This window comes from Diospyros lotus, chromosome 14 (genome assembly GCF_014633365.1).
Source record: "Diospyros lotus cultivar Yz01 chromosome 14, ASM1463336v1, whole genome shotgun sequence".
Classification (NCBI taxonomy): domain Eukaryota; kingdom Viridiplantae; phylum Streptophyta; class Magnoliopsida; order Ericales; family Ebenaceae; genus Diospyros; species Diospyros lotus.
In genome coordinates, this window is record NC_068351.1 from 3106128 (window position 1) to 3129087 (window position 22960).

Consider the following 22960-nt stretch of genomic DNA (forward strand, 5'->3'; position numbering starts at 1 on the left):
GCTAACCTTTGAACGTGGGATGCTGTATCATCCATCCATCCCTATTCATCTTTCAAAGGCCAGAGTGGAATGACAAAGCACCGAAAGAGTTCATTAGTCTCTCTCATCGTCTCTCACTTAGTACGGATTAGTGTAAATTAAGACCTAAGAAGTGCAAATGTTGTGGCTGGAAGCCGCCAAGGGTTTACATCATGAAGCCATTGTGGAATATCTAGTCTTATTGCTACTCAAGCCCTTAAATTTATATGTGCAAGTGGGACACTAATATTTGAGCTTTGTGAGTTTTAGTTGTTTTGTTATTAGGCTCTAGAAGTTGTTATTTAGAATTAAAGTGTGTAATAGTTAATGATAATTATAGTTGCAAATGGGCGGAGGTGAATTGTTTCTGAGTGATTCAATATTTAGTTTCACAAAAGCCTGTATGAGTTCATTTCTTAAAGTAAACGAGTCAAATTTAAGATTAATTTTGAAACTCAATTTATAAACTAGCTAAGATTAAACACTTCAGTTTGGCTAGTTAAAGTTCATGTATATATTCGATTAGAGGTTCGTAAATATGCTCGTTTCGAAGTTTGTGAATAACTTGTGAGTAAACTTGTTTATAAATACATTAATACATTATTTATAATTTTATAAATATATTATTTAATATAAAATTATCAAGCTTCAAATTATTATAGTAATATAATAATAATAGCTATTACTCTCTTCTTCTCGCCGTCTTTGCCTCTTTGAAGCAAACCCTAGCAACTGCCTTTGTCTGTTCCTTTCTTCCTCTTACCTACACCTATCTCTTTTTTTTTTCTTCTTATGCCAATAGCTATCGTCCGTCAATTCACAATTTCTTCTTCTTGTTTGATAGTCTTTTATTTCTTTTTCAGCCAATTGCTTGTCATAAACATTGTTGCAGGCTCCATCTAAGGCTGAACCACCACCAATGACTGCCTTTCACTGCCATTACATGCCGTCTCACGTTATTTTCTGTTGCATATCATGACACATTATCACTGCTTGCTGTATCACATCTCCTGTTTATATTAAGATATAATTTAGAATTTACATTATTTTAGTCAATTATCTGTAATTTTATACATTATTTTTTCTAAATTATAAGTATATATTTTATAATTCTTCATTTGTGACCCTTTTGAGACAATAAAAATGATTTAAGGTATTATTGAATACAAGAAATCGTATTACGCAACATCATGTGTGATTTTTCAATAAACTGATAGTAGCCTAAGCGGGCCGGCCCCGCTTGGCCCATTGCCCATGATGGGCCGAGACTAGGTCCAGCGAGGCACTGCACGGCCCGTTTTACTCCTCTCGATTAGACAAAACAGCAATTTGGTGCAAATTAAAGGGCCCTAACATAATTAGCGTAATTTTTAATTTTTAAACTCGGAAAGCCGGAAATGTAAACGGCATCGGCGTTGCATAGCTGTTAGATACAGCCTGTAGTTGGGGCCTCTGTGGAAGCAAAGAGGGAGGAGGAGGAGGAGGAGGAGGAGGAGACGAAGAAGCAAAGATGAGCGTGATCGACATTTTAACCAGAGTCGACGCGATCTGCAAGAAATACGACAGGTACGACGTTGAGAAGCAGAGAGATCTTGTCGGCTCTGGCGGCGACGACGCCTTCGCCCGCCTCTACACCTCCGTCGAGGCTGACATTGACGCTGCACTTCAGGTGCTCTCCTGCTTTCTTGGGACTTTGATCTGGTACTTTTTGTTTTGATTTTGTTTGATTCAGTTGAGAAGTTGGAAATTTTGTGGCGGTTTTGGTAGAAAGCGGAGGCGGCCTCGAAGGAGAAAAGTAGGGCTTCTGCTGTTGCTATCAATGCCGAGATTCGACGCACCAAGGCTCGATTGCTGGAGGAGGTCCCTAAATTGCAGCGATTGGCCATAAAGAAGGTCCGATCTCTTTGACCTTCTGTTGATTTAGTATTCAAATTGGAATACAGTCTCTCTCTCTCCCTCTCTCCTTGTAAACGCAATTTCGCAATCTGTTTACTTAATTTGAATTGAGTCAACGTTCCGAGACTGTGCCCGAGTTTGAGGTTTCGCTAAATGTTGCAAAGTTCAGGCTAAATTATAATTCTTAGTTATGGTATATCATGACTGATGTTGCCTTGATACAATAATATAATTTGTATGTTGGGGAATCATTTTCAAGCCAATAAATTCTTTCAAGAAAAAACACCGTTAGGGGGCGTAGTACAATCCTTACACGATTACTCTGATACTTTAAGTCAGATTCTTGAGAATGCTTAAAGAAGTTGTAGAGCTCTTGAATCAGTATTAGTGACATACCTTTTTTTAGAATGAGTGCTCTTCTATTTACAAAGGAACCTGGGGTTTGAGGATAAATATCTATGATATTCCAAGATCGATTAAGATTTGAACTTTTTATGGATAAGGCTTATTCGTTATGAGTTTTCCATTTGGACTTTTTACATCATGTTTGCGCATTAGTTTGAACTTTCTTGTGAGAGGGGGAGGTCTCCAGGAGACCTTTCAGTCTCATGGAGCCTTGCTTGTTAGCATTCTTCTCGGGATTGTCATAAATCCTCTAGGAGAATCTAGTATGCCGAAACGGTCAATAGTCTCTTGAAAATCTTCAGAAACTTTAGATTGTCGATAGTTTTTGGGACAATCTCTCAAAAATCTTCAGGAACGTTCGATAGTCTCTGGGAGATTGTCGACAGTTTTGAGTAGTTTATTGGGTTTTGAGTTGTTTTCCTCTTTGTTGGCTTTAGGCTTTGTCTTTTTTGGGCATTTTTTTTTTTTTGAGTAGTTTCTCGGGTTTTGAGGTGTTTTCCTCTTTGTGGGCTTTAGGCTTTTGTGTTTTTTTGGGCCTTCACTCTTACAGGCCTTGACTTATGACACGTCAATGACATTCCAGATGCAGGCTTATTATGACAGAAAGTATGACTAAGCTTCTAGGTTCAGTTCTGATATCATTTACCTTTTGCAGCTATAAATATCATAGCGGCAAATAGAAGTCCAGTTCATTGTAGGACCTGAAATTGTTTGGAGTGTTGCTGCATTGGATTTCATAGTAGATCTGAATAGAGTTCGAATGTGATGGCTGGCAACAGAAGTAGTCTCTTAGGTTATTTATGAGATCCTTGATTTTATTGAAAAATTCTGCATGCTTGCTTCTGTAACTTCTTAGGAGTTTTGTACCTATCCTGGGCCATGTTTTTGAATTTTTATTCTTGACCTGGAAAGGATTCCAGGCTTTTCTTGTTGGTCTCCTCGTAACTTTTGCTTGTCAGTCACTTCTTTTGGGATGCAAGTTTCAGTAGTATATGTTAGCAGTATCAGGGCTTTGCTGACTAAAAGTCTGCATAGGTAACTGTGCTTAGTAGATAATTTCAACTATGTACTTGGATAGCAGAAATATTAGCTTAGAGGGGGAAGAATTGCCTGAATTTTATTATCTAGCATTGCTACATCAATCATTTTTTATTTATTTATTTCTTCTTTTTTGGGTTTAAGACAAGTTATCTTTTTTGCTAAGTAATAGAATATAAGAGCAAACTGCAAGTAAGGGCAAAGCATCTACAATGAAGAAATGCCTATATGTATAGTCAAAATATATGTTTTTTTGTGTACTCTTACTAATGTACAGACAATTTTAAGTTTTCTTTACCAATTTGGTTTATGTCCATTGTTAAAGAGGAATACCAACTGCATTCTATTCCATAACACTCTAGATTGGATATGGCATGATATCTTGGCAAGATACGAACAAGACTCCATAAAGAGATAACCATGATGTGATTGTGAAGCTTAGGATGAAAACGCTAGCTTTTAATATGTATATACAATTAATTCAACTCATAGACTATACACCTATATATATATACAAAATACTAAATGGGCCATGGGCCACGGCTTCTAACATCAGATTAACCCTAGGTGTACTATATAAATATAACCATATAAATCAACACTCCCCCTCAAGTTAGAGTTTATATATCATATGCACCAAGTTTGCTACAAATATACTCAATTCAAGAACTCCTGAGAGACTTAATGAAAACATTTGCTAACTGGTTATTGGAATTGACAAAATTTGTGGTAATACAATCAGATAAAATCTTCTCTCGGATGAAGTGACAATCTATCTCGATATGTTTGGTCCTCTCATGCAAGACTGGATTGGAAGCAATATGTAATGCAGCTTGATTGTCGCAAATTAATCTCATTTGTGATATCTCTCCAAACTTGAGCTCCTGAAACAATTGTTTTAACCAGATAAATTCACATGTTGCCAAGGCCATATCACAATATTCTGCTTCTGCACTCGATCTAGCAACAACCTTCTGCTTCTTACTTTTCCAAGATACTAGGTTTCCTCCAACCAAAACACAATATCCTGAAGTAGACCGTTTATCAGAGGGAGAACTTGCCCAATCAGCGTCAGAATATTCGACTACTTGAGTATAGCCTCTGTCCTTATACAATAGTTCTCTACTTGGAGCTCCCTTAATATATCTGAGAATTCGGACTACTGCATCCTAGTGGCTATCGGAGACTGTAAAAACTGACTGACAACACTGACTGAGAAAGAAATGTCTGGGCGAGTGATAGTGAGATAATTAAGTTTTTCGACTAATCTGCGGTTTCTCCCAGGATCAGCAAGAGGCTCCCCTGTCCTGGTAAGAGCTTTACATTAGGGTCCAAAGAAGAATCTATAAGTTTACAATCAAGCATCCCAGTTTCTTCTAGAATGTCTAACACATACTTTCGTTGAGAGATAACAACACTAGAATTGGACGGAGCAACTTCTATGCTAAGAAAGTATTTAAGTAACCCCAAATCTTTAGTTTGAAAATGATGGAAAAGATGTTTCTTTAACTGAACAATACCATCATGGTCATCACCTGTAATAACAATATCATCCACATAGACAACCAAGTATATACACCCTCCCTGTGATGTGTGTTTATAAAAAATTGAATGATCAGATTCATTACGAGTCATACCAAAGTCTTGAATGATAGCACTGAAGCAACCAAACTAGGCTCGAGGAGACTGTTTCAACCCATATAGTGAGCGACGAAGTTTACAAACCAGCCCAGACTCTCCCTGAGCAACAAACTCAGGAGCTTGCTCTATATAAATCTCTATCATGTCCCTAGGAGGATTAGAAGGATAATATTGGATAGAGATATAATAAAAGGGGTAATATTGTAATAGGCTTATATTAGTTTGTTAAGAGATATTTGGTTGTTTGTTAGGAGCACATGGGTGTTGTTAAAAATTAGTTAAGGAGCTACTTATGCCTATAAAAAGACCCATTGTAAGAGGAGATGGATATGCTTGAATTAAATGAATGAAATCTGATTCTCTCTCTACAATCTCCCTCTCATTTTCTCTACTTCCCTCCCTCATTTCTCTCTACATTCTTTCCCCCATTTTTGTCCATTTCTTTCTCTCAAATATTCTGTTCTTGATTCTATTCATCAGCTCCTTTCGATTGTTATTCCAACCCTAGGCTAAATCCTAGGTTCGTGACAAATTGGTATCAGAGCAGTCATTCCTTGGCTGTGGTTTTGGAAAATCAATAGTGTTTGATCAGATTTGAAGTAAGCAAGCCAGATTCGAAGCAGAGCAAGGGTCATTAAAAGCGAATTCAAGCGACTCTTAGTGGAAGCGAATGAGTTGCAGAATTCGGCGATTCCAGCGATACGAGTGATTGTTGAGGAGCTTCAAAAGAATCGATCGGCCAACAAGTCTGATTTGATTCCTAAGGAACCAAGGATGGATCGTCACCAAGTGAGGTGTTCCTCAGAATTGATTGAGATGATTTTGAAGGACGGTAATAGAGCCAAACGTTCCTTGGCTGTAATTCCTGCAATTGGTAGCAGTTGATTTCGACGACTCTCAGCGGAATCGATAGAGCAAAGACTTCAGGTGGTTCCAGCGAACTCTTGAGGAGCTGCAATAGAATTGATCGAACTCATAGGGAGCTCCAATAGAGTCGATCAAATCCTTAGAGACCGCAACAGAGCCCGTCCTAAGATTTTGATTAGCTCGACTACAACTAAGCGGCAGCCCTCAGCTGTTGAATTGGATCTGGACGATTCCAGAAGGCGGTTTCCAAAGTGAATGCAGGCAACTTCTCAAGCCATATCAGAGTCGCTAAAGCAGAGTTAGCGAATTCGGGCCGAGGCGAAGATGAGTGAATTTCGGAACCAATGACGGTGATTGGGCGAGTAGGAATATGCGACTCTCTGTGAAATCGATCTAGTAAAGGTTTAAGGTGAAGTCTGACGGTGATTGGGCGAGTAGGAAGACGAGACTTTGTGAAATCGACTGAGCAAGGTTCGGTGAGTCCGACGAATTAAACAGTGCCGGCAATCGATTGCAGGGCGAAGAACGATTCAACCGAGAGAAAGAGCAAGGCGACTCGGCTCGGAACTGAAGGCGAATTAGACAGTGAGTGCGATTCCATAAGGCGATTCAGGTAACCTTTAGTGTGAACTAGGAAACGATGAGGAAGAGCGACTCTCGGTTGTGAATTTACTGAGTGTTGGTCAGGAATTCCAAACGAGCAAGCCGGGCGATTCCGAATTGAAAGGCGGCTTGGCCAGGCAGATCCGTTTGAGATTCCGACAAATCTTAGCAGTTGGGCTCGTGTTCGGAAGGTGCAATTGAGAGGTTCGATTAGGCGAGCATTGGAGGAACAAGTGGAGCTGATCTAAGTTAGGCCGCTGTAATCCAGTGACCCACACTTCCTAGTTGTGAATTCAACAACTTCCAACAGCTAATTCTAGCGAGTTCGATTGGTCTCGGCTCTTGAAATCGAGACCGATTGTAACCGAAAGGGAGTAGTAATTCTCGGCTAAGAAGCCATCAATTTTAGTATCTGATTCCAACAAAGTTCGGAGTAGCTGGGAGTGGATTTTTGAAGGCAAATTTGGATGGGTGATTATTGGCTGTGAATTTCGGCGCTCCTTTGTGGTAATTCCGATCCGATTTCATTAAGGTAGATCATAGTGGAGCAGTAATTTCAAGCGTTGGATTCCAATTGAAATTTTAGACTATGAGCAAAGGGAAACAAAGGTTAGTTTTGGTTTTGAATTTTGGTTAACTTGTTTGAAGGAGAGCGGTATGTATTGGTCTTCCAAGTGGCATGTCCGTGAGATGTCGACTATGGGGAGCATGGCACACATGAAACAAATGGGGTCTCAATTGCAGCCGAAGGATGCTGCGTTTTCAATGGGATGGCCTGCTCATGAAGCCTTGGGAAGCAGTGCTCACATGAGACATTCGGAGCCTCAATTACAGCAGAAGAGTGCTTCATTTTCAGCTGAAATGGAGCCTCAATGGCAGCCAAAGAAGGCTGCATTTGCAAAGAAGGCTGCATTTGTAGTTGGCAGCAACAGGGACAAATGAACAAACAATGGGATACAGGATCCGTGTAACACTCCACTTACCCTGGGCGTGTTATGCCTTAGGAAATTGGGTCTTATATTTTTTTTTTCGAAATTACATTATTCCCGAATTCCCTAAGACCTATCTAGTGCATGACGGAATATTTCATACACTAAAGATAAATATAATCTTATAAAGCGGAAGCTGAATCGAACCTGCTCATGGCATTACATACATAAATAACTGAACATGGCATTTATTACAAAGTTAATACATAAGTTTATGAAGATAAATTAAAACGTACCTAATTCTTAAACTATTCATATTACAACATAACATGACACATTTACTCGTTTCTTGACGTCTCGCGTCACTACAAATCCTGTTCATCACTGCAAATCCTGATGAACCATCTAAGTAACATCTTATGGAAATAATGAGAAAATAGGAGTTTAATTTGGAAAATTGCAAGAAAATTCCAGGAGGCTAGAAATGTAATTTTAAAAATATTAGTGGAAGAAAATTAGGATAAATGAAGGTTTAGATAATTATTATGTAATATTGAAGGAAATAGGCTTAGAAATAAAGAGAAATTATAGAAATTATGAAAAATAACATATTAATATTCTGAAAATAAATTTAATATTTTAGGAATCTTTGAGGTAAGAGGATTGGGGAATAGCCTGCTCGACACAATTGTCGAGGCCGACACGCTTTTCGAGACAGCTTAAATTGTGAATGTAAGTGTACCGTTTTCAAGCTTAGTACGGTTATAAATGTTTATCTTCGAGAATGCTTTTATCATATTGACATATTCTGATATATACCCATCACGTAGACTGCATACATGACATGACTATGAAATGCATAAATACACGTTGATATCATTGATCACTCGCATTGAGGCCGTAGGGAGTACGAACTGGCACCGGTACTTTACCAAGGGTGCACCCATACACCCCATCTTCAAAAGAGGTGATCGCAAAAATCGTAGGTTGTAGTATGAGGGGTGCAGTTGACACCTATGAGGAAAGACATTACATACACACATGATATAGCATTATGTACCCTTACTTAGATGGTTCATCATCTAACTTGGGTTCGCCCCTGGAACATTCGACGTTCCAGTCAGGATTTGCAGTGATGATACAGAGGTTGAAGATGTGTAGGACCTAGGACGCCCAACCAACAAGCAATCCAGGGATGAAGAGGTGACCGTCGGAGTGGCTTCCCGGACGCGTGGCGATCGTGATGGGACAAGACCCGCCAACTTTGGGCTATAAATAGCTGAGTTTGAGCAAGGCCATTCATTCGAAAATTTCATTGCTTAGATCGGGCATTTGGGGTAGTGTTGAGAGAATTTGAGAGTGGGGTTTTGATCCTCGCTTCGTGAGCAACATTTCTGGAGCGTTTGCTGGCCAACGGAGCAGCAGAGAAGGAGGAATCAAGCTCGCTGGAAAATCGCGCCATTTGTTAGAGCCGAGACTTCATCGCACAAATCGAGGTACTTCGTGTTGTTTTTTCTTGATTTTAAGGCTATATTCAGGTTTGGAAGGTCGAGTTTAAGGGGAAAGCAAGCTTCGATTGAAGCTTAGAAGCCAGCAGCGTTGCCGGCGGCGTGTAGGGCCGCCGGAGAAGACGAAGCAGTTGGGCGCGTGAAGCCATGTGCCCGCGAGTGGGAAGAAGGCGCGTGCCTTCCACACGCCCGCAAGAAAGAAAAAAAAAAAGGAAAGAAAAGAAAAGGAAAGAAAGGAAAAGATAATAAAATAAAAATAGGAAAAAGTTTTGAAAAATTTCGAAAAAATTTCAAAAAATCTAGAATATTGTTTATGTCTTATTTTGTGAAAAATTCTCTGGAAAATGCTAAATTTATTATTTATTTAAGTAATTTTGCTATTATGGAAATAATGAAAAAATAGGAGTTTAATTTGGAAAATTGCAAGAAAATTTCAGAAGGCTAGAAATGTAATTTTAAAAATATTAGTGGAAGAAAATTAGGATAAATGAAGGTTTAGATAATTATTATGTAATTTTGAAGGAATTAGGCTTAGAAATAAAGAGAAATTATAGAAATTATGAAAAATAACAAATTAATATTCTAAAAATAAATTTAATATTTTAGGAATCTTTGAGGCAAGAGGATTGGGGAATGGCCGGCTCAACACGATTATCGAGGCCGACACGCTTTTCGAGACAACTTAAATTGTGAATATAAGTGTACCGTTTTCAAGTTTAGTACGATTATAAATGTTTATCTTCGAGAATACTTTTATCATATTGACATATTCTAATATGTACCCATCACGTAGACTGCATACATGCCATGACTATGAAATGTATAAATACACGTTGATATCATTGATCACTCACATTGAGGCCGTACGGAGTACGAACTGGCACTGCTGCTTTACCAAGGGTGCACCCATACACCTCGGCTTCGAAAGAGGTGGCTGCAAAAATCGTAGGTAGCATGAGGGATGCAGTTGACACTTACGAGAAAAGACATTGCATACACACATGATATAGCATTATGTACCCTTACTTAGATGGTTCATCATCTAACTTGGGTTCGCCCCTGGAACATTCGACGTTCCAATCGGGATTTGCAGTGATGATACAGAGGTTGAAGATGTGTAGTGACGCGAGACGTCAAGAAACGAGTAAATGTGCCATGTTATGTTGTAATATGAATAGTTTAAGAATTATGTACGTTTTAATTTATTTTTAGAAGCTTATGTATTAACTTTGTAATAAATGCCATGTTCAGTTATTTATGTATGTAATGTCATGAGCAGGTTCGATTCAGTTTCCGCTTTATAGGATTATATTTATCTCTAGTGTATGAAATATTCCGTCAAGCACTAGATAGGTCTTAGGGAATTCGGGAATAATGTAATTTCAAAAAAAAAAATATAAGACCCAATTTCCTAAGGCATAACACGGCACGGGTAAGTGGGGTGTTATAGTTGGTCTCAGTGGGAGAATGTAATACCCCGAGAGCCCAAAAGGAGAATAGTATATATCGAGGATAAGTAAGGAAGGAAACAACACCAGCTGGATACCTTTTGGGCTGAATGCAGGCAAAGAACTCCCAAGTTAAGCGTGCTTGACCTAGGGTAATCCAAGGATGGGTGACCCCCCTAGGAAGTTCGCGTAGGCCCATCAGGGTAAGTTGTTCCGGTCCTTCCTATCTCTCGATACGGGATGTTACAGGTGGTATCAGAGACGACCCCTGAGCTTCTGAGCGCGGTGGTGGGGCAAACCTCAACGAGGATGCTGAGTTCCCAAGGGGGGTGCGTGTAGGCACCTTAGGCGAATCCCACATCGGCCATGCAAAGGGGGGAGATCTAGAGACCAGTTGTAAGGTCGCATGACGAGGACGTTATGTGCTCAAGGGGGGGAGAATGTAATACTCCAAGAGCTCAAAAGGAGGTTAGTATATATCGATGATAAGTAAGGAAGGAAACAACACCAGCTGGATACCTTTTGGGTTGAATGCAGGCAAAGAACTCCCAAGTTAAGCGTGCTTGACCTGGGGTAATCCAAGGATGGGTGACCCTCTTGGGAAGTTCGCGTAGGCCCATTAGGATAAGTTGTTCCGGTTCTTCCTATCGCTCGATGCGGGATGTTATAATACGAGTAAGGAATTTGGCCTTATGATACGCGAGAAGCTGCAAGAGTTTGCGATGATACTTATTAAGAAGTATCGTTACAACTTTTCGGTGGAATATTTTGATGATTATCACGGAAGTTTTAACAAGAAGGAATTCCTTGGAGTGGAACAGTCAAAGGAGGAAAATGGGGAAGCATTTGATGGAGTGACCGAGGAAGCCAAGGCCAATTCGTTACTAGTGCAGGGATTGAAGAATTGGAGTGTGTCCAAGATCAGAATTCTATAAGAAAGGGAATGGGTGGTGGAGTTCCTAATGATAAGGTTCCATTGCTTATGATGTTGGATAATGCTGAGGATTCCTTAGCTAATGATAAGGCGAAGACAGCACCAGCAGGAGGAAGTCTCGCTGATCCTAAATGGTGTCACCATGTTGTTGTCGAGAGTTTGGCTGGAAAGAACAAGTCTCATTCCATTATGTTCGTTGTTGCTACAGTTGGCCGATTAGAATTTTTGTCACCCTTGTTGAAGGGAGGATTGAAGACCGGAATTGATGTTGTAGCCTAGCAGGTTGTAAGTGGTGCCATGCAAGGAATTAATGGTACAATGTTTGCTTATGGTGTTGCTAGCAGTGGGAAGACTCATACCATGCATGGAGAGCAAAAGTCACCTGAGATCCTTCCATTGGCAGTGAAAGATATCTTCAAAATTTCTCCATCTAAGTTGTGAAAGAAAAGGAAAAAGGGAGCATAATGGAAGCTGTGAAGGTTTGGCATGTCTTGGGGACAAGACATGTTTCAAGGTGGGGAAATTGTCATGTCCCTAGGAGGATTAGAAGGATAATATTGGATAGAGATATAATAAAAGGGGTAATATTGTAATAGGCTTATATTAGCTTGTTAGGAGATATTTGGTTGTTTGTTAGGAGCACATAGGTGTTGTTAGAAATTAGTTATGGAGCTACCTATGCCTATAAAAAGGCCCATTGTAGGAGGAGATGGATATGCTTGAATTAAATGAATGAAATTTGATTCTCTCTCTACAATTTCTCTACAATCTCCCTCTTATTTTCTCTACTTCCCTCCCTCATTTCTCTCTACATTCTTTCCCCAATTTTTGTCCATTTCTTTCTCTCAAATATTCTGTTCTTGATTCTATTCATCAGCTCCTTTCGATTGTCATTCCAACCCTAGGCTCGTGACAATCTCCTCCTGAAGCTCATCATGTAAGAAAGCATTCTTAATATCCAACTGATACAATGGCCAGTGGAGCATAGCTGTTATAGAGAGAAACAAACGCACATAGGACATCTTAGCAACAGGGGAAAAAGTGTCACCATACTCAAGACCATAAACCTGAGTATACCCCTTGGCAACTAAACGGGCTTTAAGGCGATCAACCTGCCCATCAGGACCCACCTTGACAGTATAGATCCACAGACAACCAATAAGAGATTTTCTTGGGAGTAAAGGAACCAAATCCCAAGTACCATTCAATGAGGATTGCTGGGGCGTCTTATTCTTGAGATACTCATCATAGTCAGCGCCAGTGAGAAGGACAGATTGCGGTAGATGACCATCAAAGGACTTAGATTGAGAACCATCAGCACGAGCAACATTAACATGAGGAGGGCGGCCATGCAACTTATAACACTGTTCCTTAGTATGCCCCCACTTATGACAGTAGTTACACTTGGGGCGTTTGCCCCGATTACCACGATCTCCTCCCTGCTCGCCACTACTTTGAACCTGTGAAGCCATAGCTGAATGATCACTTGCGGAAGAGGGAGGCACTGTAGGAACAGATGAAACCCGAAGAAGACGAGAATACACTTCATCCATAGTAGGTACAGTAGGACTAGCAATAATCTGATCACGAACAGGAGCAAGCTCAGGACCAATGGCAGCAAGAGTACACACCATGAAATCTTATCCCGCTAAGTTAGATCCTTTGCAGCGGTCTTACCAGCAGGTAACAAAGAGTTAAATTCAGCTTTGATAGAGGCCATCCGACTAAGAAAATCAGGAAGAGTCAGATTCTACTGTCGTAAATTGAGCAGATTAGACACCATCAAATACAGGCGTTGAATGTCATTAGTGTATAGCGCGTTGGCTTGATCCCATAATTCACTGCACGTGGTATAGTTAGTATAGATCGGATGAAGAGAAGGATCGATTGACTGCCACAGGAGACTGCACAATAGAGCATTAGCTCTCTATTACTCAGTTTTATTTATGGTCACATTCTCGGTCTTGGTAGTTAGATGATCCTGTAAACCTTGACTCAGACACCATAGTTCAACTGCCTTGGACCAGGAGATATAATTGGACTTGCCCATCAACTTCTCAATAGTAATGGCTGGAGAGGGAGACAAAATACCAAAGAAGGAGGCAGATTTACTTGTACCTTCCATGTTGGACAAAAGGGAGCTCTACAAGATCAACAGATCTGAAACAAAAAGGGTTAAATAAGCCAAAAAGAAAGGCTGGATGATCCAGCACAGAGAATGAAGCGTGGAGGTGCACTGGAGCGACGGCAGATGTCGGTGATCGGTGGCGATGAAACCACTGGGACTGGGATGGACTGGAGGAGGTGAGTCCAATGGTGAAGACGACATTGCGATCGAAGCACCGGAGAGAGAGATCGGAGCAAAAACGTCTCCGTGAATAGTGTGAGAGAGGCAGCGTGTGGCGGCACGACAGGCTGCGGGGGTCGGCGGCAACATGACCGATGGTGGTCGTCGGTGATATGGGTTGCGGCGGTGGCTAGGGTTTGTATGGCGACAACTAGGGTTTATATTTTAGCTTTGATACCATGTGAAGCTTGGGAAGAAAACCCTAGTTTTTAATATGTATATACAATTAATTCAACTCATAGACTATACACCTATATATGTATACAAAATACTAAACGGGCCACGGGCTCTAACTTAAGATTAACCCTAGGTGTACTATATAAATATAACCATATAACTTAACAGTGATTTTCTCCCATAAAGGGAGGACACTCAGTCTTAGACTAAACATACCCGTCTATAAATCTCCACAGTAAAAGAACTATATATCTTATTAATAACTGTTTGAGATCTCTACTAAAATTCACACTTGGCACTCTCTCTCTTTCTCTTCATGATAATGTATTACCTTATTCTTATCCAAACAAATCTTGCCAGCTCTTGCATCCCTTGTGTGTCACCAACAAGATTAACAGAGCTATAATGTAACCCCCTATTGTTGTGGAAGATATGTTGTTAAATGGAGCCTATAAAATTCAACTTGGGAGGGATCATTAGGATTTAAAGTCATCATTCCATCTTCTTGTAGAGTACATGTACCATAACACTTTTTTAACATTGGAGAAGTCTTATGGAAGGTCTTAGAGAAGAGAAGAAAAGAGTTTGAATTGCTTATGTAAAGATTATTAAAGATTTGTATCATGGAGTAGAAACATGTGTTAGAACTTGTGGAGGAGATACTAAGGCTTTTCTAATTACAATTTGATTACATTAATGATTTGCCTTGGCCCTTATTTCTTTGCCTTAGTAATGGATGAACTCCCTAAATATATTCAAGTAGAGGTGCTTTGGTATATCCTATTTGTTGATGACATTATCCTGGTGAATATGACAAAAGGATTGAATACTAAGCTTGAGATATGAAGGAATACTTGAGAATCTAGAAGCTTTAAGTTGAGCAGATTGAAAATTGATATATGGAATGTAAGTTTAATATAAATATGAAACATGAATAATTTTATGGTGAAACTTGAAGAAAAAGTCGTCTAAAGAAAAGATCAATTTTGATATATTAAATCAATCATCCCAAAAGATGGAGAGATTAATGAAGATGCTACCAATAAATAAAGCAAGATGATTAAAATGGGAATGTGTGTTCACCGTTTTATGTGATTGTAAGATTCCATTAAGTTAAAAGAAAAATTTATAAGATGATCACAAGGCCAATTTTATTGTATGGCACAAAATGTTGGCCAGTAAAGTACTGTGTGTAAAATATGAGCATAATAGAGACAAAGATGTTAAGATGGACATGTGGCCATACAAGGAAGATAAGTTTAGAAATGAGGTTATTCATATTTTATATTGGCTCCTATTGAAGATAGATGCTCTAGATATGATTAAAATGGTTTGTCCATGTGAGAAAAAAAAAAAAAAAAACCAATAGAGGCTTCTATGGGGTGGGGATATTGTCTGAAATGGGACAATTTTTACCAAAAGAGATAAGAGGAAGACCAGGGAAAACTTGATGGGAACCTCTCAAGTATGATATGAGTTAAATAGCCTTACAGAAGATATGGCCAATAGATAGAAATGATTGGTGAGCAAGATTCACCTGGTTGACCCGACCTAGTGGGTTAAGGTTTGCTATGTTGTTGATTATTTAGTCAAGCTTCTAGGAATTTGACAAAATAAATTTTATAAGAGGGCTAGCTAGTAAGGACAAGTGGCAAGCAAATGATCCAATTACACTTTTAGAACTATATTATATTTTGTAAATATTTAAGTTATAAAAAGCCCAACAATGCACTGATAGCATTTGTAAAAGTTGACTATGGCTTTTTGTGCATGACTATACATAATACTGTATGAGATTTAAATTCTTTTAGGTGATTGATTTTGAGATATAAGTTTTGAGCTTCCACTTTGTAATTGTTACTAACATTCCTATTTAAAAAAATGAAATTAGGCTGGGCCCAATTAGCTGGACTTCCTGGGCTGGGCCCAGACATGCTGGGCTTGGCCCAACCCTATCTAAGGCAGTGAGCCAGGTCAGTCTGAGCAGGCCCACGCCCACCCATTCGAGATGCCTACCACCAAAAGAAAGAAGCCTTTTCGATGATTCTACACAGCCACATATTGAAGGGTCCATTATGACTGCATCAATGGACATGGCACTGCTGTAGGCATAACAATTCTTTATGACATGGTGATGGCTGTTATGGGATACCATAGCAGGCAGTTACCAATATGAATATTAATCTCACTGGTAAATTGGGGGTATAGCAGGGTTGAATACACAATGATTTTGGCTGATTTTTGGAACCTTTGTTGGTCCAAGGATACCTCATTCGATGTTTGGATAAGTGTTGTGTTGAACTTGGGATCAGGAGTTTGGACGTAAGAGTTTGGATAATTGGTGGTCCTGGGATAAAGTAGCATGTTTCTCACATGTTTGTTGCTGGGAACAAATGGTATACTGATGACAGCATAACTAACTTCCAGTTAGCCTTGTCAATGATAGTTGCACTGGTTTCTCATTGATTTCTGACTTACATCTGTTCTTCTTTGTGCCAATGTGTTTCTTGCTTCTTCTGCTTGACATTTTTGGAAGCTTATGTTTCTGTCTGTTTTTATATCTTTTCCTTGCAGTGGTTATCCTAGAGTACATGAATAGCTGACTACTTCATGCTCTCATATGGATAATCAATTTAGAGACAACTTTGCTACTATAATAACTAATCTGGACATAATTAAGTTACTGCACTTTCAAAAAGAAAATGAAATTAATGCAAATAGGTTAGCGAAGGGCTCTGCATAGGCACACAATCTAGGTTATTATTCTAAAGGTAGAAAATAGTTTCTGGGCTTTGAGTCCTAAAGGATGTGGAGCTTTGATCTCAAGAAGGCTTGAATATTAGGCTAATAATAGCTGTCTCTGCCAACATGGTTGTCATGACCCCAAGGATATATTAATACTTTAGCAGTAGTTATTTTGTTATTTTAGTTGGTATATTTTCTCTTTACTTTGCAGCATAAATACTTACCTAGGAGCACTGTTGTTAGAATCTTACGATTCACGATTTGAATCGTACGATTTGACTCGATTCATATAGAAATCGAGTCGAATCTATAGGGTGAATCTAAAATCCCTTAGAATCGTTCGATTCACGATTCGAATCGTACGATTCGACTCGATTCATATAGAAATCGAGTTAAATTTATAGGGTGAATCGAAAATCCCTTGGAATTAACTATGAATCGGACAAATTGATCGTGAATCGCATGAATAGCACGATTCATCCAATTTATGCTACTTTGTCTGCATGTGTGCTTTAATTAAATATTCGTTCGATTTGGCTATCTTTGAAGACAAAGAAGATGATGAAAATGATGAAGATGATGATGCTCTTGAACTTGAAGATGAAGATGATTGATAACTAGTGAAGATTATGGACAATGGAGTTTATTAGTAACCTTATAGTTGTAGGTTTTTTTTTCTTTTTCTTTTCTAGCTTGTTATTTTGAAAGTGGTTTGGTTTGGTGCAATTTGAATTTAAAGGCAACATGAATATACTTTTGCTTTTTGGTATAATTTTAAACTTAACAAATATATTTAGAAGTTTATTTATCTATTTATATTTAAAAGAATTGATCATGGTGGGCACATTATTTATTTTTTATGGATATATATTATTTATAGTTGAATTGAGAATGTGTATCGAATTTTACGATTCGATTCGATTCTCGATTCACGATTCATAAAATAAGGATTTTGATTCTTGATTCGAATCTCGATTTAACAACTATGCTTAGGAGTAGTAGCTATATAAAGCTACTGGAGCTGTAAAGAAGGGATTATTGTGAAAAATATCAAATTGAGACTTCTGATCCTCTCTCTAAATTCTCTCCCTCTCTGCTTCGTATGGACTCTCTCCCATTCTCCTGAATTCTTCCTCATTTTTTGTGCTTTCTTTTCCCCCATTTCATCCTAATTCACCTTCGGATTCCTCCAAATCCCCTTCTAAACCCTAGGTAAACCCTAGGGTCATGACAATAGTGCTTACAGGAATTGCACTTGTGATACTAAATGTTGTCCTGGCTTGCATAATTTACAGTTATTTTGCCTGCATACTTGTTAGCTTTGCATGTTAAGTCGCTTCTGTAAATGTTTCCTCATTCTGTTAGGTTTCATAGGTGACCTTTGATGATGAGGAAATATGCATACTGCTCTTTGAGCTGTCTTACTTATGAGTATGTGCCCTTTTTCCTTTCAAAAGATCCAAAAAGAATAAGTCTAGGCTTGTTAAAGAGACTTAAAATGGGTTCTGTTCCAAAAGTGACAGTTGCAGACTTTTAAGTCAGAAATTTGTTGAAGGTTGATTAAGCTCGATTCATTGGGTTTTGGGGCTGAAAAGCATGTCTTATTAGGTTTGCAAGCAATAATTTGAGAATACTGTTTTGAGTTCCTATAGATAGAAACAGAATGGGGGAGAGGAACAGGAAGTAAACATGACTTTTCCCCTGCATGGGATAAGAAACTAGAAACCAAACAAAGAAAAAATCCACTTCTGTTATTCTCTCTTGAATAAGAGTAACCATATGCAATTCTAATGTGCTACATTCTCATAATCCCACTAAGTTTTTGACTTAAATAGGAAACTGGTAAAACTTTACTAATTAAAATATTGAACACTGCAAAAGAACATCAAAACGATCTAGAAAGAGAACTCGATCCTTTTTACCTGCGTGATGCTGTAACCTGTATTGAGCAAAGTAAAAAACTAGTACAATTACCCTTGATCATTGCAACCATTCTATTATCTTTCTAACATCATGTTAGTATGGTATGATACTGTGATTGTTAAAGCTATCACTGGCCCTTAACATTGATCAGAAAGTCTTCTTGATAACTATGGGGCCTGGCCTTTGTCTTGGGTGACTTAAGCCTATGGATTTGTTTAATGAGCTGATGGATGCGGCACCATTAATGCATCCAACTTTCAGGTTAAAGGGCTTTCATCTGAAGAATTTGCTGCTCGAAATGATTTGGTCCTTGCCTTACCAGATAGGATTCAAGCCATCCCAGATGGGACTGCAGCTGCACCCAAACAAACTGGAGGCTGGACAGCTTCAGCTTCTCGTACAGAAATCAAGTTTGATTCAGGTGATTGGTCACTTCACATTTATGAAATTTGATTTTTCAACTAACTTTTATTGTGGGAGGTTCATGAATTGTCAATAAATTATTTGTCACGTTTTGATTACAGATGGGCAGTTTGGCAATGAATACTTCCAGCAAACAGAAGAGTCCAGCCAATTCAGGCAAGAGTATGAAATGCGGAAAATGAAGCAGGCATGTGCTTCTGAAGACTAGTACTGTATATTAAATATATTTCCTCTCTTTTCTTTAGCCAAGTAATATATTTACTTTGTTTGCGGAATATGTTCTTTAAGAAGGTGATTGGTTCTGCCACTATGATCTTCTCCACTTCCTGCTTCGAATCTTCTACTAGTTCAAAAAAAGAATGAGAAAAAAAAAAAAGGGAAAAGATTCATTTGTTGTACTTTGATGTTCACAGGACCAAGGATTGGAAGTTATATCAGAAGGTTTGGATACATTGAAAAACATGGCCCATGATATGAATGAGGTTTGCTGCCTTGCATTCTGTATTTGTTGCTTTGTTATGTTTGGGCACATTGACTTATGGTTTTGCAATTCATGCAGGAACTGGATAGGCAAGTTCCTTTAATGGATGAGATTGACACTAAGGTTGGAGAATTTGACTTATCTTGCTAATATCTGAAATTAATGTGTTATTAAATTGTTGTACTTTTTAAAATTACTTATGGTGCCTTTTTGTGTCTTAAAGGTGGACAAGGCTACATCCGACCTTAAGAATACTAATGTGCGACTTAAAGACACAGTTAACCAGGTAATTGAGCTAGAAATCGAGGGACTGCTGGGCAGGGTGGGGTTTGGGGAATGATTCCTTATCTGTCTATTCAACTGTGCTTTGTTGTAGAACAAAATTACTGGGTTTCATGTGTATTTTCATTTGTTTCAGCTGAGATCCAGTCGAAATTTCTGCATTGATATCATCCTATTATGCATAATACTGGGGATTGCTGCCTATCTATACAAGTAAGTTTTTGTAAATAGCTGACATGCTTAATGGACTATCGAAAACAGTGTCTTGCCTGGTGGGGTTGTAGCTATATTTGAAATGCAACAAATGATCTTATAACTGAAATTTAACTTAGAGCACGGTTAATTTGTTAGGACCTTCTGTCTTGATTCAATTAATTTGTTAGGACCTTCTTTCTTGATTCAATTCCAATGGTTTAACTTTTTGCTTTTCTTTTCCTTTTTTCCCCCACACTATTCACTGAAATCAAGTGTTATACTTGTCTGGGTGGAAATTTGATTGTTTGGTCAGCATTTTTTTTTTTTTTTTTCCGGTTTTGCTTCGATTTTGATTTAGTCCATGATGTTGTACCTGCAGTGTGTTGAAGAAATGAGAAGATGGAAAGGCTACTTTTTTATGCTGGTATGATACTAGCTTTGCAGCGTTGCTGTGCGCTTGATTTTGGTGTCATTTGTTTTCCTGGTGCCTGATTGTCTATGTTATTCTAAGTGGATTGCATTTCCTGTCTTTCAATGTAACTTTAGGTACACCTGGCATTTATTATATCAACAGTGTATTATCCGTTCCAATTTCCTTTGTCTCCTTGATTTATGCTATGTTCTGAACTGGGATTTTTGTAAGGAAAAGAAAATGAATGTTCTTATATACATGTAAATACGTTCTGTTATTTTCTTTTCCTGCCCCTTTCAATAGAAAAGTCCTTGCCATTAAGCTTAGTATTAACATGTTTCTATGCGTGCAATTTATCTTGTGAATTTGGTCAAGCAAAGAGCAAGAATTTTTTTCTAATATTTGCCATTGTATAAGCCAAAAATGAGATAACATTCAGGTGCTAACAAGATGAGAAAAACATTCAATAATTCTTGGGGACTAAAACCTGTGATGCTACCAAAGATCGAAATGAACTCTAGTAGTCTACTGTTATACAAATATCTAAATCATTGTTCAAATTCATTAGGATTGTGATAGTTGAACCTCTTCTCATATTGCAAGCAATCCAGCGTTCCATGAGTGGTTGCTTCAGCATTGACGGCCCTAAGAAGAAAAATTGTGTAGAGCTTCTCATAGATCGCCATTTTTTGAGTAGTGAGAAGCGTTGTGAAGCATTAGCGCCTCACCTAAGTTCTCAGGAGAACATCCATTTTTCATGGAGTATAGCTACGTGCTCCAGGCGTTTTCCTTCCTCAAAAGAACATACGCTTTTGTTAGGTTAGTTGATGCAAAATTATAATTTTTTTCTTTTCTTCATTTTTTATTTGAGTTGTGAAAGTTTGTCATAGATATAAATGATTGATGAGTTAGATTTGGTATAGTAGACCTTACATAGTGGGACAAAGAGGTAGTATATTATTGTTGTGAAAATAGACTGAATAAATGGTTTAGGAGTTAGAATTCGAATAGGCCACCTTACATGGTAGGATAAAGGCTTATTATATTATTGTTGTAAAAATAGACTGAACTGAACATATGGGTATGTTTTATGTATGTGAAATATAGATATAACGATTAATCCTGGGTGAATCTACAGTTTTCTGGTTGCATATGCTAAATTAATGCATCTGGTAGTCGATTTCATTTGTGATTGGAAGCATAAAAAAAGTTCTTGCAGATAGTAATCAACTATGCTTCTAGCTAGGCTTTGAAATCTATAATTTGGAAGATTATGTTGAATTGGGGAAGCAGAATGGAGTTACCCATCTCGCTCTGTTTGTCTATACATGACGACTTGGTGTTATGGTTGTTGTATGTGCCGGTATAAATAAAGGGTGTACTGAATGGTCAATACATGCACGCAGAACCTTTTTTCACTGTAGTTCCCAAGCCATTTGTATATTATTCTGTGAAGAAAAAGGGTATGCAGATGATTACAAAACCAATATTCCATATGGCCCAAGTGCTTGACATGCAGCACTAAGTACAGTCAACATTATCATGCTGTTGAAAGGGACATTAATTGAATGGATGCATTCCTGAACCCCTCGCAAATGGGTTTGATTTTAGCTCATTTTTATTTATTTAGTAATTAATTGAATGAATTTGAACAAAATTTTAAAAATCTGTTGAAATATTTCTTGATTTCAGATTTGAACCCGTTATAAAAATTTAACCCAACTTAGATAATGTGAGTGAAAATTCAAATGTGATTTTTTTTAGAGCTGTGGTGGCGGAGGATTTGGGCGTCAGGCGAAGCCCTCCTGCACTATGGAGAAGTTCTAAATAGGTATGCATATAATGTATTTTTTAATATTTTTTTTTGTGATTGAGAGTAGGTAATTGGGTGTATTTGAGATTTTTGTGTTTGAGAGATCATATAATTGTATTGTTTTAATTTTTCATAGTAAAACTATTTCTCTTCCTATGAAAATAGATCATACATTTTAATCCAATCATATATATCCTTTGTTATGTCTTTATTTTTTTTTTACTCTATTTTGCATTGTTTTTATAACAAGATTGTGTTTTTAAGTTTCTCTAGTTTGATTATGTTCATAAACAAGTTTGTTTATTGTTCTATCTAGATTCCTTTATAATTCAATTAAAGTTTATTTATTGTTTGTTGAAAAGGTGTGCATATATAAATATATAATTAAAATTTTGTTTGTCCTTTGATTTTTATTTACCTGTGAGTAATATTATTTATTGTCACGATTACTTTTTTTTATTTGTGAATAAATTTACTTATTATTCACAAACAAGTCGAATTAGGTTTGCTTAAGTTAAAAAAAGTGGAGTCCAAATCTAATCTGAACATGTTAATAAATTACTCTTAACATATTAATCTATTGAGTCTGAAGGGTCTTTATATAACTTTATTCATGAATGAAGTGAAGTGAAGTGAACTTAATACTATAAAATATAAATGACCTGAGATTAAACAATCCCAAACTATGTAGGCGGACTCGCTTAAAATCTGGCTACCTCCTCAAATAAGAAAATAGAAATAAAATGCGTAAACACTCCACCAGTCTCAACTCTCTATGCACATTTTCTTCTTTGGACTCTTATACCACAATTCCATCATCGGTTCAGACCAGGGAAAGCTGTTGTATGCACACTTAAACTCAAATCTTTTAATAT

At 37.9% G+C, this 22960-nt stretch overlaps 1 protein-coding gene across 1 annotated transcript; it reads left to right on the forward strand.

Moving 5' to 3' along the window:
- The first annotated feature begins 1436 nt into the window (after positions 1 to 1436).
- Positions 1437 to 20554, forward strand: LOC127790808 (syntaxin-71). The gene is made up of 9 exons (XM_052320500.1): positions 1437 to 1687; positions 1786 to 1911; positions 18741 to 18900; positions 19004 to 19089; positions 19316 to 19384; positions 19462 to 19506; positions 19607 to 19669; positions 19802 to 19878; positions 20240 to 20554. Exons 1-9 carry the CDS (start codon positions 1529 to 1531, stop codon positions 20253 to 20255), a joined length of 801 nt encoding a protein of 266 aa, XP_052176460.1. The 5' UTR covers positions 1437 to 1528; the 3' UTR covers positions 20256 to 20554.
- The last annotated feature ends 2406 nt before the right edge of the window (positions 20555 to 22960 follow it).

What these genes read in the sequence shown, in the direction of transcription:
- LOC127790808 (XM_052320500.1), top strand. Translation starts at nt 1,529, where the DNA reads ATGAGCGTGATCGACATTTTAACCAGAGTCGACGCGATCTGCAAGAAA. An exon ending in ACATTGACGCTGCACTTCAG is followed by an intron (nt 1,688 to 1,785) that starts GTGCTCTCCTGC and finishes CGGTTTTGGTAG; the next exon opens with AAAGCGGAGGCGGCCTCGAA. An exon ending in TGGATGAGATTGACACTAAG is followed by an intron (nt 19,507 to 19,606) that starts GTTGGAGAATTT and finishes TGTGTCTTAAAG; the next exon opens with GTGGACAAGGCTACATCCGA.